General features: G+C 40.4%; 1 protein-coding gene across 2 annotated transcripts in view; it reads right to left on the reverse strand.

The window, feature by feature from the left end:
• The window catches only part of LOC120715832 (contactin-4), a 150,264-nt gene that overhangs the window by 11,094 nt on the left and 122,267 nt on the right, over nucleotides 1-16,903 (reverse strand). For both annotated transcript variants that reach the window (XM_040003052.1, XM_040003051.1), the window contains exons 16-21: nucleotides 16,681-16,839; nucleotides 15,575-15,724; nucleotides 14,878-14,948; nucleotides 14,225-14,459; nucleotides 10,688-10,803; nucleotides 1,380-1,560 (exon numbers count right to left, since the gene is read on the reverse strand). In XM_040003052.1, the coding sequence (XP_039858986.1) occupies nucleotides 1,380-1,560; nucleotides 10,688-10,803; nucleotides 14,225-14,459; nucleotides 14,878-14,948; nucleotides 15,575-15,724; nucleotides 16,681-16,839 (912 nt within the window). The remainder of the gene's footprint in view (nucleotides 1-1,379; nucleotides 1,561-10,687; nucleotides 10,804-14,224; nucleotides 14,460-14,877; nucleotides 14,949-15,574; nucleotides 15,725-16,680; nucleotides 16,840-16,903) is intronic.

The following is a 16,903-nucleotide window of genomic DNA, read 5'->3' on the forward strand; positions in this document are numbered from 1 at the left end:
ATAGACAAAGGTACAAAACTTTTGACTTTATAATCAGAAAAAAAGTAACTTGTAAATTGGTGTTTGTGAAAAAGAAAATCAAAGAGTGTAAGAGAGGCAGCTGTGATGTAGGTGTATGTATGAATGTTACCCTGAGGTGAGAAACAGCTGGAATAGCTGGAGGCTTCAGTAGTCTGGTAATTAACTGTAGGGGTGTTACCATAGAAATGTGACAGTATAGACGGCTTTCTTCCTGAAAAGATGGATTTGCTGCACAACTATTTGGGAGAATATGACTGGCTGGGTATGAGTGAGTAAACAAGTACCACTTAAAATCAATATTATATGAAAATGAATCACTAGCTTTAGTAATATTCTGCAGAAATTAAATATTTAGGATAAATAACTATATGACATACTTCTTGACCCCCACATTAATTGGAATTTACTTTAAATCACAATAAAAGTTTAAATTCTTGAAAGGAATGCATCTACATTCATGCAATGCTTTAAATACATTTTGATTGTAGGGTTTAGGTTTATAAAAGAGGTATTCAAAAGCCCCTCATGGTAAAAAGCAGATATAATATATTAGACATAATATTGGGAAGATCTCCAGCTGGTCTCAATGAAGTTGATAATATATTTTATGAATCTTAAAAAGTATTCAAAAAGATAACATAAGTGTGTACGAAAACGAATCACCCGATTTAAATAAATGGAAATGTATAAGAATACAATTATAGGAAAAAACAATACATGCAAATCAATGAATATGGAGGATGTATTTGAAATCAACGAGAAAAGCGCTGTGTTAATGAATCTTGAAGCAAATGATTGTTATGAACTGCTAAATATGTTTTCCTCAATTTCTATGATGAACCACAAACCCTTAAATTTATATTCACAAATCTGACTGTATTTAATGATTATTAAGATTTTTTCCATACATTATTGCAAACTCTGATGGTAAATATTACAATTAATGATTGTAAAACTTTGTGATTTGACATCAATCTGATGCACTCATCAGAATATTTTTTTTTGTCGTTTTTTTTTTACGTTTAAGTATAAATACAGTACTTGCTTATATTTAAACATATTTATTTCAATATGGCCCCCTAACAGCATGTTGAAATACTATCCTAATATGATCTCAGTTTTAATATTCCTGCTATTAGAAGGATAATAATAGTGATATTATTGGTGTGAGTAATTACCTCAGTCTCAGCTGTTACTGTGTAAGATGTATTATCATCACTGGGCACATATCGAGTATGTCATATCTAAACTCCATTAAACAGACTCAAACGTATTTTTTTTTTAAAAAGAAAGACCCTCGAGTCAACATGAAAAAAGCGGTTAAAGTAAATAGATCCCAGTTTTGTGTGTGGACTCACGTGGTTTCTTGGTGGTGATATTAAAAGGTGGGCTGCAGGGTCCAAGTCCAGCACTGTTCTGGGCTCTGACTGAGATCAGATAAAGTGTGCTGCCCTTCAAGCCGGAGAGCAGAGCTGTGCAGTTGATAACCCTCACTCTGTTTGCTTCACTCTGCTCCAATCCTTCCTCCCAGAAGAGAACCTGGACCAAAGAGACATGAGTTACCACAGACCTCTGAGCATAGTGCCTACCTTTTCATTTTTTCCTTTTAAACTGTCAAGGTAGCCTGTTTCCACCCTGACTGGCCATTAAGATACTCACATCATGATTATGAAGTAAGACATCCCGCACAATGTCATTTCAGAGTGCATATGCTGTAGATTCAAAGTGCATATGTATGTTTAAGCAGTACCAGCTGACATATAGTAGAAAGGAACAGACCTATGGATAAGATACAGATATCAGGTTTAAAGGAGCATCACTTTAGTGCTTCCACTTTATCGACTTAGCTATTGTAAGTCTCCGAGCAGTCCAACACTACCAAATGATACTGTATCAGACAATCAGCAATATCACAAGCAGCAGTGAGAGTGAACAGTACCAGAGCTTGTCAGAATCTGTATTCACTGAGAGACTGTTTATGGCCCGAACACAAGACAGGAAAACCAGACAGGGAAATGTCAAACAGATGGTCTGAATGTAGGTACTTATTTAACTGAGTGCACACACGTTTTTTTTTTTTTAGGATCTTGCTTGGGAGAGGCAGATTAGCAATAGGGCCTGGAGTTGCTGATAACAGATGCATCTAGGGTGTTTTCTCTAACTGAATTTTAATTATAGAAGTCTTTTCAAACACTTGGGAAAAATCTCTGAAATACCTGAGCACAAGAAGTTCACAGTTCTTATAGCACCTCTGCAAAGAATCTAAACACTCACTCAAAGAGGGATCGAAGAAGGATTAAGCTGTCTTGCTGAATCTTATGCTGTCTAATAGAGACAGTGACAGTGAAATATGTCATACCTGCAACACAAATTGTGGTTGTGTGTGGTAAACATGAACAGTAAGTACTGCTGATTTTACATTATATTATACATCCCAATACTAGATAACCAAGCAGGACAGGTGCTGTTTGAAAAGGAAAGAGCTGTAACTACAAATTAGGACGCTGTACGTCTTTCCTTATCTTAGTATGAAGTTAATTCATAAGAAGTGTCACATTGTATACGTGTGGAAATATCCATCCATCCATCCACTGGAGCACTAGTAGTGACACAGCAAATTTTTGGGAGTGGGGTGGGGGTGTCACTACATTGATGCAATGCATTTCTATTGATGGCCTCACAATATTCTACTGATTTTGCAGTAACAAAAAAAAACAAAAAAAATCTAACAATGTGCCAAAATACAATGTCTATACTTTATATTATAAAGGTTTAAGATTAATGCAGCTTCAGGGTCTGAAAAGTGAAACCAATATGGAAGTGCCTGCATTCTTTCTATTGGCCTGTGGGGGGCGACTCCGCTGGTTGCAGAAGTAGATTGCTTGTATAATTATTTACATCATCAAAAATCTTCCTGATGAATTTATGGTTTAAAATATCCAGATATATTACCATTATGGGTAATTCTACTAACTGTATATTAGTATATTTAAGCTTTGTAAAAGTGTGCGGTTTGTCATTTGTGGGTTTTGTTTTTCTTTAACAAATAACAGATGAACTGTAAAACTTTTTATGGTGCAACGCCGGGCAATTTGACCTGTGGGATCATGCCTATTTGGACACAAAGAAATGTACTATGCCCATTACTTATTCAAGCGTACAGTCAGCATATAGGAGGTGCTGATCCTTCTGTCAAGCTGATGCTGGTACACATTTACAAGATCTCTTCCAGGTCAAGGTGATGGGAGCTTGGATATATCGTTGCCCTATACATCTCTCTTACAGACTGCTGACTTGTCTGTGAGACAGACTGTGCCCCATTGAACAAGAAACAAATATGTCTTCAAAGGTTTTGCTTGCACTTGACCACAACTTAAAGCAAATAAACATCCCAGTATCTAAAGCTGAGCGACCGTCATCCTCCTCTCAACCACGAGCTGCTTCAGAAGGAGCAGTACATCCCAAGAGCCTCACAACCACTACACTTCAGTGTGAGAGGCTGAAGTTGTGCTACCTCTGCTGGAAATATATGTTCTTTGGCTTGAATGCACACCAACAGTGCTTTGATTACTCCAAAAAAGTAATTATTACACAGAAATATTTTCTTAAAAGTAATCCAGTATGTTACTTAATTAAAGAAAGTAATTTGTTAAAATAATTGTTACATTACTTTAATGTTACTCTGTAAAATGACCTGAAAGGCACTGTCTCATAATTATCATTAAACAGTATGGCTGCAGTCCCACACACCCTGATGAGGACACGCATATGATCTCTCTGTTAGTATTGCACCACGGCTCTCTTAGTAGAACAAAAAGCCGACGTCACAAAGCAAAAAGAAAACGAGCACAAACTGCTCAGCCTGACTGCTCATCAGTTTGTTACCTGCTTACGTTCAGGTTCTGGCTGCTGGGCTGAGGTCGGCATTCACTCAATTTTAACGTCACCCTGGGTTCTCGGCTAGCTTAGCATTAGCATGTTGTCTGTGCCGGGTTTTCTGGAAATCCATCCTATCACAACATCCTACCTGTTGTTTCTGCGTATGAGCACAACATGAAATTAAGCACCAAACCGTCCTACCTTCGTGAATATGAGATACAAGCATAGTCAAAGGAGCTTGCAAAGAAAAGCGTCTGGACTTCTTTAAGTTGCTTGAAGACGTTTCACCTCTCATCCGAGAAGCTTCTTCAGTTCTAAGGTCAAATGGTGGGGAGTCCCAGATTTAAACCTAGTGGGAGTATCCCCCCACAGAGGGACAAAAGGACCCCCTGATGATCCTCTAATCACCTGAGCCAAGGTGTGAAACTGGGTGTGGGTCCCAATCAGCCAGGGTTTCGGGTGAGTTCATTGTGAAACCTGGCCCCACCTTATCATGCGAATTCCTGAGGTCAGATGGCCCAGGATGTGAGTGGGCGTTAAGGCGTCTGGGGAGGGAACTCAAAACTGGATTATAGATGGCAGACAGTTGGTGTTGTAAACCACCGCCTCTGTTCAAAGATGGTCGCTCACAGTGGACATAGATGGCTTCTTTCACTCCTCTTTCAAACCATCTGTCCTCTCTGTCCAAAATGTGAACATTGGCATCCTCGAAAGAGTGTCCTTTATCCTTAAGATGCAGGTGGACTGCTGAGTCTGGGGGGTTACTCCCACTAGGTTTAAATGTGGGACTCCCCACCATTTGACCTTAGAACTGAAGAAGCTTCTTGGATGAGAGGTGAAACGTCTTCAAGCAACTTAAAGAAGTCTAGATGTTTTTCTTTGCAAGCTCCTTTGACTACAATGACCTGGATGACTGAGAACCTTCACAGACAGCTACAAGCATACTTCGACGGGTAAAATTAAGTGGCAAACCGTCCTATCTTTATGAATATGAGCCAGAAGCATACTCTGATAGGTAAAGTTGCAAACCATCCTACCTACTTAAAATTTATGCTGGAATTATTGTGTGACAGTAGAAATGTACATAAACTATGTACAGTTGGACGGTTTTCCAAAGTAGAACCGGTGCTTGCAGAGAGGCAAAGTTGTTACAGTATAATGTTGTTGTTTCGAATGAAGCTCTTAGGTTCTGTGATGATCAATAGCCCCTTATCACAGTTGGCATGTTGACCTTTCACAGTAGGAAGGAGCAGGTGCTAATGAACTTAAAGATCTAATATTAAAGTGTAGACACGACAATATGACGGGGATTCAGCATACACAGAGCCCTTTAGCTGAAGCAGCTTTATGGGATTCTGCCATTTGTTCACCATGTATTCACTTTTTCATGTATTTACTTTTATTTACCTTTTGTATGCCATCATAGTTTTAATGATGATGACTATCATTATTAAAAGCATGTTTTGGCATTTTTCAACTTTTGATTGGCAATCATGGAGTTTGCTGAGTTTTTTATTTTTTTATTTTAGGCATTTAACATCTAGAGCTGTAATTTGGGCTTGTGCACTCAGACGGTGAAGGCGTGACCAAGTGCTCCTGCTATTTTGGTTCATGCGGCTGAAGCAGGGCTGGACAAAAGTTTGGGTGGAATGGAAGACAAATTGAAGGGTGTGATGATGACTCATTACCCTCTCAGTCAGTCACATTTCTGCTCTCGTACCTTTCAAACTGCTGTTCCAATCAGAAAGGCATAAGAAGAAAATGTTGCTTGGGACTGACCTCAAGTACAAAATGGTGTTGTATAGAAGTGCAGTTAGGTAAGAAGTGATTGTTCTGAATTTTTGGCATACAAATTTAGAGGTACATTTCCTCATCTTATTTTAATGGTTTCTAAGTATTTCTGTAAAGGAGCACATAGAAACCACTTTTCTTTAGCAAAAAGACTGACGTGAAGTGTAGTTGTCATCCTCTAAGCAGACATATAAGATGGCACTTCACTGAAATCAAAGACACTGCTAACATAAGTAGTATTTGTCACCTAACATACATGGAGGGCTCTTTATGTGTGACAGACTGACAGCTGGTTGTTCCGCTTCAAGACTTGGCCATAAAAACACTAGTTTTTAGTTCACTTCTATTGAGGTTTCTCCTTATTAACCTGACTCCTTAGTTCCCCATCAGTACAAACCTTTGATAAAATAACTCTGAGGAAAGTGCTGCATTTTGGCACCGTGTACGAACAGGATAATATGAATGTGCAAAGCTCTCCAGCTTCACTCCCCCTCTTCCCTCTTTGGCTGTAAAGAGGAACTTGCTGTGGGAGGAACGGGTATCCTCTTCTGGGAGATTAAAGAGCAACTACAGATGGAGGTTATTTCTGGAATTCCTCCAGAGGACAACAGGTAAAAAGTTTTTAGGCCAATCCAACTATTTTCTGGGACTCTGGAAAAGTAGATGCTTCACTTAATGTCACTATGGTACTTCCAATAAAGACACTTTATTTAAAGCCTGTGAATAAAAGACTACCATCATTTAGTTACTGCCTGATTTTCAAAGAGCAATGATATGACTTTTCTTTATATGCACCCAATTCAAATTTATATTCACAGTGCTTAGTTAAGGAAGTGCATAATTGCCCTGGAGTTTACAATAATATAGAAGTAAAGGAGCTCTGATGCTACCCAGCAGGTGTAGGATTCACATAGTGTCTACACATTATAAAACCAGCACATTAGCAGAGAACAAGCTACAGCTTGCATTCAGTCTCTTGGGACACGTAACAGTGACATGTAATGGAAAAAATTTGACTTGAAGTGTAAAAAATACTGAAAAAACACAGATGAAAGGCCTCCTGTGTAGCAAAACAGCTGCTAGACTCACACATCATCCACACTGGATGATGCTTTCAAAGCCCAGAGACGCGGTTCCTGTAATAACACCGCAGACAGGGAGGCTGAAGACACACAAACCAAGCAGATCTCTGTCTGTGCATCTGCACTGCTGATTTAAAGAAAGTGGCTCTAATTTCTAATTTTTGTTAGATAAACATTTTGTTAGGTTCACATAATTACTTGTATGTGATCAGCTAACAAATAGTTGTTATCATTTTGCATATCTCCTCACCTCTTTACAGCTTATTCTTGTTGTTTTACCCACTTTACTTACTGGTTTAACCACACCACCACCAAACGTGTTCACACCAGACGGCAGACACAAATACTCACTAACATGTAACAGTAGTCCAGCATGCAATAGAATGAATTACATGTTGGTGGTAAAGAACAAAACACAGCTAATAAAGAGTGAATCTAGTTAGCACACAACAGCTAATTTATTAGCTCCACCTAGCTAAACATAATGCAATCTAAACTATCTAATGTAAATGTTACAATGTCTAGTTTTTGTCTAGTAAAAAAATATTTCAGAGACCTTTTGATATACTTTTGGCTGCTCACTTACTTCAGATGGCACAGTTTTTACACTGGTTGCCCTTCCTGACACAAACCCTACCATTTATCTTGCGCTGGTGACCCCCTGAGTCTGGGTTTGTGTCTCCTCCTGTTGTCAAATTGGGTAATTTTCTCATATAAGGCAAAGGTATTAACATATATACCATGGGGTCACAGACTTCTTGATACAAATGTGCTAAACCCTAAAAAATGTATTCATAGGTGTTTCTCTTATTTAGTCCAGCCTCACTGATTTAAACAGGATGGTTAACGGAATTTAAACAGAAGTATCTTTTAGGTATAACATAACTGATTTAAGCAGCACCGCAAACTTTAAACAGATTACACGAAGCCCCTCACTGAATTATAAGAGCACCTGAATATTATGACCTTTATCCAGGGGTAATTTCTAGCAACTACAACTGTTGTTTTAGACCACATTAGCTTTAGCACAGGGCTCCTAATACACTGGCAACTGAGTGTCAGTGATAATAATGTGTCAAGTCCAAAAAAGATTGCAATTGCAATGTGTGTAAGTGTTGTTGCCCTGAGCATTGAAAGGACGTGGCCGACCATGGTCTGACCAGCACCAACCAGTAACTAGGCAATGGGATGTATCAGTATAATAACAGTAATGTCACTATGACATTAATAGGCCCCTGGTGCAATCCCACTTTAATTCCCAGTAACCTGAAATAAGCAGAACAACCCCCTGCCACTCCAAAGCCATAATAATTTAAACCATAAATTTTCCTCTGGAACGCTGTTGTAGCACAGCCAAAATTAGACTCCAGAGGGGTTTGTACCCAAATGTACAGAGTTTAGGTAAGCACTTGAAAACAAAATAAACTTTATCGTCCACATGAAGTCAAACCCTAGGAATGCAGGTGGGAAAAGTGCATGTAGTTTTCAGTCAAATGCATGCACATATTTTTCCACCATCAGCTGCTGTTTTTTTCTCAGTCTAATCAGAAGATTTCTGACCTGACCTGTTACTTCAACCAATCCATGAGTTCCAACTGAGCAGATTTCAGTTGGAACCTTTTATATAGTTCTGAAAGTAAATAACAACACAAACATAAAATAATTCAGTTCCTTAAAGGAAATTCCACTGTGTGATGATCCAAAGTATAAGAAGCTGTATTTACTGTATATTCTGCAAGCACTAAAGAAAAACAGCACCGACGGGTGTGATGCTGTAGCATCCCTAAACCGTATGCTTGCTGGAGTTGTGCCAAGCCTTTAAAATTCAAATGATCCTCTAAAACAGCTTTTGAGAGGCAATTTAAGCCCTAAATTAGATTAATTAGAATATATGTCACAAAATCCCAGTAGACCTCTTTAGGAATGGTTTGTCATTGCGAGACTTAAATATAAATATCTACCCACAGGCTGCTGTTCGGTTTTTCAGATCAAGCTGGCCAAGCCAGCTGACAAAAGCAATGCCAAAAAATGTAGATTTTACAGTTAGATAGTTTAAGATTGTTCTTTTTTATTTTCCTCCAGCTTGCATTCTGGCTTAGGATGGAGCTTCTGTCCGAAGTAGAGGAATTTGAGTATTTTGGTATATTGGTATCACAGGTAAAGTATTGTCTTGATGCATTCTCAATCATCCAGGAAAGTAAATCTCCAAAAGTTGATTCTGTTCATCTGGACGTAGCGTTTTGTGGGAGAAACGTTTCGTCATTCATCCAAGTGACTTCTTCAGTCTCAGCTGACTGCAGTTTTCCCCAATCTTATAACCCGGTTACATTTGCATAATGACTGAAACCAGCCCACTGAAGGAACAATGGGCTGGGAGGTCAGTTCCTTAATTGTAATTATGCAAATTCTAATGACCATTGATCAACAACCACTGACCAAAACCCACTGATCAAAGACCACTGATCAATGGCCATGAGTACCATTCACAGAGAGTTGGGGAATGGCTGCAATCACAGCATTGTAAGATGGTGAAAGACGTACCCTTAGGCCCTTCCTCGATTCAGAGATGGTCTTTCCCTTTTCACGTAAATAGGAGGTTGTTTGGTTTCCCCGATGTATAAATCCTGGCAATACTCCTGGCACTTAACAGCGTACACTATGTTACTCTGTTTGTGTCGGGGGACCCGATCTTTGGGGTGGACCAGTTTTTTGGTGCAGTGTGTTTTGGGGTTTAAAAGCCTGTTTATAACATTGGGGAAACCTGCAGTCAGCTGAGACTGAAGAAGTCACTTGGATGAGTGACAAAACGTTTCTCCCACAAAACGCTACGTCCAGATGAACAGAATCAACTTCTTGGACAAAGGTAAAGTAGTTTATGAAAGCAATGCTGATCCAAGATCCTATCCTCACCTATGGCTAGGTACTCTGGGTAGTGACTGAAAGAAGGAGAGTGGTTACGAGGGATGGAAATGAGCTCTGATTAGGATGCCTTATAGGTGCCTCCTAAGTGAGGTGGTTTGGGCATGTCCTACCGGGAGGACGCTCGAGGGCAAACCCAGGACATGCTACAGAGATTACATATGTCAGCTCATTTGCAATTGCCTCAGTGTCCGTCCAAAAGGAGGCTGGGTATCTCTGCTAAGACTGCTTACCCCGCTGCCTGGACCAAGGTAAACGGTAGAAAATGGATGGATAGTGTTTTTTCTGTTGTCTGTGTGTTTTTTTTTTTTTTTTGGATTATATAATTTGCACATGATCAATAAAACCAGCAGGATTATATAAATTTTATAACTGAGCAGTAAATTTGTACTTGCATAGGCTTCAAATTATAATAAGTTGAATATTTTAAAACATTTCTACTCTTAGGAAGCTGAATATTTCATTGGATTTTCCCGTGTTAAACATGAATATTATAAGCTGAGTTAAATACCTCTGTCTTGTTTCCAAACATGGAAACCTCTGTCTTATGACAATGTGTGTAGCAAACATTGGCAGCGACCTCAAAGCATCTCTGCAGAGGTTAGGCCACCTGGGTATACACTGCCATGTAAAATATCTGGGGTTTCGGAGACAGTGTTATTTTTATCTAGGTTTACCACAGCTAAATCCCAGGAGAGTGTTTGTTGTACAGGATAGTGATGTATGATGTTCACACATTCTCTTATTTATTTTCTCTCCCTTTTTTCTTAATAGCAGCTCTGAGACAGCCTTGGGTGCAGAGTTCTCTTAGAGACTGTAACAGCTGTCAACAGACCTCTGTGACTCCGGCACACACAGTGTTTTAATGCCAGAATATTTCGACAGCGTCACCATTGGTGGTTATATTCAGATGAGATCAGGTTATTGTGCTGTCAGCCATCTGGGATTAATTTTGTGTCTTTGTTTGAATGTTTCACTTTTCTTTGTTTTCCTACCTCATATGCAACGATCTTCTCACTGTTGGACCTCGGAGGAACTGGTTCCCAGAACACCTCGATCTCAGAGGCTGACACCGCACGGGCCCACGCTCTCGAAGGTGCTTCAGAGGGTTCTGTAAAGGATGGATTGTTATCAACAATGTTCCCTCTAAGCTGCAGTGCGTGTGCATTTGCGCACTGCTGGCACGGTCTCTGCGCACAGAAGATCTGCGTTGCGCACAAAAAAAATCTAACCTGAATTGAAATTAAAATAAATACGTTAACAATTCTGTTTTGCAGTGTTAGTCAGTAAGTGACTGGCTGCTCCCGTATGGGATTAGAATGATGCCACCTTAACCCATAGTCCAGCCAATGATGCGATTCACATTCGTATATACGCAGCTAATCAACGTCGTTGACAGGCTACGACAGCGTCCTTATGTGCCGACACCGGTGTTTTAGCTAGCAAAGCGGCGTGGCTGATGTGGAGTGAAGCCAACCATTGGAGATGTGAGCAGGACAGACGGAACAATTGACGGAAAAGTGTGGACTTTATACCAGTTTTTAAATTGTGTTGATCGGCCACGTAAAACCAGAGTTATGATAAAAAAATCTGCAATGTTTGTTTTTCTTCCTGAATATTGTCGTTGTTTATATTTACTGCGGGAGAAACGGTAAAAACTGCGTTTTATAAGGAAAACGCTCGAAAGCCTGTGAGCAACGACAAAACCAAAACCCCCAACCTTTCCTATTGGTGGAAAAATGTACCATGTCGACCAATCAAAAAATGATATGGCAACATGGCATTTAGTTGTTAAGAAACGGGGGGGAAGTTTTAGGAGTGACGGCGGTGTTTTGAGATGTGAGAGATTTGCGACATTTAGCGCAAATCTTGTGTAGTTAGTGTGTAGTGTAGTCAATGGCTGTTGTTCTCCTTTATCTCATAGTGGACAGAAATTATTTTTGGAGTGGCACAAATAATCTGTGTGGCATCAGATTTGATGCAGAACAGCTGATTGTTCTGTAAATAGTTTGAAATGTTTATTTAAAAAATGCCTTGGCTGCATTTTTAGGTAAACAGCTGCAAAAAACTTTGTTGTTTGCAAAACTCAGTTACTTTTTTGAAGAAGTAACTATATAATTAATTGCCCAACATTGGTCATTATTTACTGTATTTTGCAGACAGAGAGTTACAGGACTCTCTCCCAGACCATACTCATAATACAAGTCAGAGCTTTATATAAAAAAAAAGAAAGAAAGAAAGTTGTGTTTTCAAAATTGGAGTTCAAGTTATTTTTACTTCCAATAGTGTTAACATACGACACAGGTCATAAACAAGATTTTTTTTAAATTTTCATTGTAAGTGGGTTAAAGCAGTTAATTAGAAGTAGTCTAACATAAATGCTGTAATTTGATTATTTTAATAAACCATGTGTAAACGACCACGGCAGACCCAGTGGCATTTTGATGCTTTTATTAATCCCTACACGGTTGCTGTACATTCGCACTCAGAGCTGCAGCTCTCCCGCTTCCAGCTCAACATAACACCAACAACCCAACCACAGGACCCAGTACAATATTTAATTCGGCGGGGCGTGATTGCGGATGCCGTGCAGGTGCGTCCGCCTCCTCTGCACGGCACCGCAGGCCACGCCCCGCCACACCATGTAACTTGGATGGATTCGATGCTGGCGTGACCACAGTGCACACGTCTGATGTCGCTCACAGTGGTCCAAGGGACCGCTCAGGGAGTTTGTGTGTTCGCTCAGACACGTGAAAAATTAGAGGGAACATTGGTTATTAATGCACATGTTTTTACTTCTACACAATAAAAAATATATTTTTGTCAGATCTTTTGGGAAATCTAAAAAAAATCTAAACACAGGTGTAATTCTCTAAGCTACATAAAACATGAGCGTCACTTGATTTTTACCTGTTAACTACAGAACAACAACTGCTGCCTGCTGAGCTACCTGCTCTGAGACTTATTTCTGTACTACTCCATCATCTGTGACTCCGGGCAGACTCTTTTTTTTTTTTCTTCTTCTTTTCTGTCCCTCTGTTGCAATGATCCTGGACTAGACTAGACAAGAGCATGTCCTCACACTAACGACACACACTCGAACTTACAACTCTCCTAACCTTTGCACCAGTTTGTCTTGTTCCTCGTAAAACCTTGATACCATATCTCATCCCATTTTTTGGTAAACTCAAAGTACAAGTTAATGGAGTTTATAATCATAAATGCACAAAAGCAAAAAAACTAAAGACAACGACACAGTTATTTATGATATTGCCTTTTGTGTGTACCGTATTTTTCGGACTACAAGGCGCATTTAAAATCCTTTAATTTTCTCAAAAATCGACGGTGCGCCTTATGTATGAATTCTGGTTGTGCTTACGGACCTCAAACCGATTTTCTGTGGTACACGGCGCTCAAAAATCTGTCAAAAAATGTTTTAGTACGACTTTGGTAAGCTACGAAGCCGCACCACTTGATGGATTGTCAGAGCATTATGGCTACCATAGTCAGGAGCCTCACGGAGTAATTCGTACTGTGCTTCAGCACAATATTACCGTATTTGTCACGACCTGCGGGGTCGGCAAGGCACTGATCAGCAATCTCTCTCCCTCTCCCCTGTTTTGCCGGGGCGGAACTCATGGCGGGTTCACGCCCTCGGCCCACGCCCTCCCGGATCATGCACACCTGGGCCTCATCAGACCAGCTGGTATATCAGAAGGAGGAGATCAGCTGTTCAACGCTGGATTGTTGTGAAGACTCCTGTCAGTACACGTCGAGCCCTAGTTTCCCACACTTCCGCCTCAGAAAGTAACACTTGTCTCTCTGTTCTAGATTCCCCGGACCCGTCCCCGTGTTTCCCCGTGTGGAGCGTGTAAGAGGTGGCTGGTCACTAGCGGAGAGAGGTTGGCGTGAGCGTGTGTGTGATCCCCTTGTTTTCCCTGGAGCCCTGGAACCCGTCCTCGCACTGCCTGTAAATACACTTGGTGAAGATTTTTGTGAATAAACTGTCTCTGTTACAACACACTCCGGAGTCCTGCGAGTGGATCCTCAGAGCAACCCGTGACAGTATTGTGTGTGTATAAGGACCCCAAAATGTCAGCTGTTAAGAGACATGTTTACGAAGCAGATTTCCAACTCTATCAGTCACGCAGTAGAACACGGGAACAAGAGCAGCTGTGAAGATGAAGAATTTGATGGATTTGTGGAATGAACTGAAAAAGTGAGTGTATTGTTCTGTATTTTTTGTGTTACAACCGAATGATGCTGAGTTATTGTGAATGAGTTGAATAAAGTTTAACATATTTGACTGTTTTGTTTCGCATAATTTGCCTTATGTATGAAAACAGACCCGTTCATCAACAGTGCGCCCTATAATCCGGTGTGCCTTATGGTCCGAAAAATACAGTAATTGACACAAAATGCGTATTTTACATTGTTATCATACAGTTATCATCAATACACTGTTGTCGTGAAAGCCCTATTTGCAGCTAAAAGCGAAAGAATTTATATTTGCAGGATGTGAAGACGCTCACCTTCCTCTGCAGAAAACACTCTAAGAACGCGGCTGAACGGCCCCTCTCCCATATTGTTGTAGACTCCCACTGTCACCTCAAACAGGGACAGGGGTGCGATGCTGTCGTTTCTGTAAATATATCTGGATGCGTCAGGTGATGCCAGCACTGTCTGGATCCAGGTGCTGCTGCCAAGTGGGCGGAAAGCTACAACATAGCCAAAGTCCTCTCCGCTCTGCTGTTCCTCTGGAACTGGCTGAGATGGGGACAGAAAAGTTACGCCTTTGACCCAAACAACTGTGAGCAGAAATTAAATTAGGCAGCTGTAAAAGAGTAAAGCAGTAACAGTGTTTTATGTCTAACAAAGTTTTGAGCAAATCAACGGATCCAGCACCTCTCCGTGCTTTGACCCACATCCAAAAAATGTAAAGCTGTCACCTAATTCTGGATTTACACACGTGTAATTTGCACTGGCTCTGTATCTCCTTGTTGATTTACACAACAGGGGGAGTCAGCAGGCAGCAAATCAGAAAAGCTCTGCCTTTTAATTAAAAGCCATTCCACTGAAGCCAGACTGCTGCAGACGCAGTAACCTGCCAGGATTCCATTCTCATCAAAAGAAGAATACTCTGTCACAATGAATGCCCACTCAGAAATGCCCATGATCCTCTTACCTCCCACATAATAACAAGTTCTCCTCGAGCTCCTCCGCCACCACTCACGTTAATCGGCGCAACCTTGGGAACTAAACAGACACAAAAGGAAACTTGCTCATCCCTCAGTTCTGACTGTTATGTCTGACGCAGGTGCAAGAAGTACTTCAAATAAGGGGATCACAGGCACTATGTGGAGCTTCTGTTTACACAAAATGGGTTAATCACACAGGAGAGGAATTAGGTTTTTGTTGACAGTGGCATTACCACCCGTGTGTGCCGCCGTTATTAGCCGAGTGCCATATGTCAGCCCTGTGCGTGAGGCTCAACGGGAAACTTGTTCCCTTGTGATTAAACCAGCGGGATAGAATTACTCAGCTAACCAGTCAAAAAAAGACTCGCTCACGGCCGTGTCTCGTGGCATGTGCGAGTGGGAGATGCTTCTCTTGATGCAACCACTAATTAAACCCAACACATGCTCCAGAGTGCACAAGAGCTTAGTGCTGATACTTTAAAAAGCATTTTAAAAGTGTAACTCAATTTCCACTCTTCCCGCGTGCGACTGAGTAATCAAAGTAGTGGCATGAAAACATAGAACAGATTTGAAACATCACAGGGAGCACGGACAAAAAGTGGAACTAATCAAACAGTTAAATTACATTTTCCAAGTGGGACTGATTAATTTGTTATGAAGAGAAACAACAAATCGAGAGGGTACCTGCTGCTTTGGTTCGAATCTGTTTTGATGGCGTGCTGGGTTCTCCAACACCAACACTGTTGATTGCCACCACCCTGAATTCATAATCCACCCAGGGGTTCAACTCTTTCACTGTGGCATGCATCATCTGTCCAGGCACAGAATCAGGAACTAGGATTAAAGAATTTAGAATTGACATGTGTTTTGTGTTTTTATGTTTCATGTGTCACATTCACATTTGGTTCCCAGCAAGTATAAGTAGTTCATATACCAATGAAATACATGGAATGAAACAATGAAATTTCCAGTTTTGATCAGCCCGTCAGCATCTCTACAAGCATCATAATTATTGTCGATTGCACAGGTGCATCAGCATCTTGCAATGCTATTTTAAACAGTAACACAACTAGATAACCACAATGAGGATTTTTAGGCTGTATTGCCAAAAGTGGCAAGAAATTCCTGTGAATACCTGATATTTATTTACTTAATGATGGTAAATCAGCCCTCAGTACACGTGCATTTTGATTAGAAAAAATACATTTCAAAGTACAGTGAACAATAGCTCCCCTGAGCTGGTTCTGAGGGGGACACAGAAGTGCAGCCTGTGTTTTATTTTTGGACGATAAAGTTACAATGGAAAGGTGGTTAATTTTGAAACCGACTAAATATCAGGATATGTCACTTTTATAGATCAGTGAAAGGGCGATGCTACTTATATGCAAACGATACTAAGCTATGCTACGTATCTGCGTGGAGAAAAATACCAGGAAATATGTAACTATAAAATTCTGTGAGTAAAAAGAATTTTATGCATTTCTACATCAAGACTTCTTGTTTATTGTGGAGCTATTCACAACTCACTTCAGCTTCATTCACTGAAAAAGCTGCAAAGCATTTCAGCTTTCCTCTGTTACATGTCATACATGTGAAATGTGTCATAAATGTTTATATGCACAAACTTTTAATACATCAAAAAAAATGTTTTTAAATATTGTATTTTGTATTTATATCATGCATTGCCTTCATTTATAATCACCATAAAGAACACTGAATTTTGAACCTTGAATGATAAAAAACACATTCAATAAAAATATAACTGCCTGACGGTGGTGGTGCATTTGTACCTGTCCTCACAGTCTGCCAGCCTATAGAGAAGGGGGTCCTGGCCTGCACCATGTACTTAGTAACAGGGCTGTGGTTGTCAGGTCCAGAGCCCCAAGACAGTTGCACAGTAGTGTCAGTAATGTCAGTCACAACCAGGCCCTCGGGGGGCCCAGGAGGTCCTGCAACAAGAAGAGACACCTGCATCAGCCTCACTGTACGGCAGCAGCCTAAACAAATGAGCTC

Source organism: Simochromis diagramma, unplaced genomic scaffold (assembly GCF_900408965.1).
Source record: "Simochromis diagramma unplaced genomic scaffold, fSimDia1.1 OVJJ01000646.1, whole genome shotgun sequence".
Classification (NCBI taxonomy): domain Eukaryota; kingdom Metazoa; phylum Chordata; class Actinopteri; order Cichliformes; family Cichlidae; genus Simochromis; species Simochromis diagramma.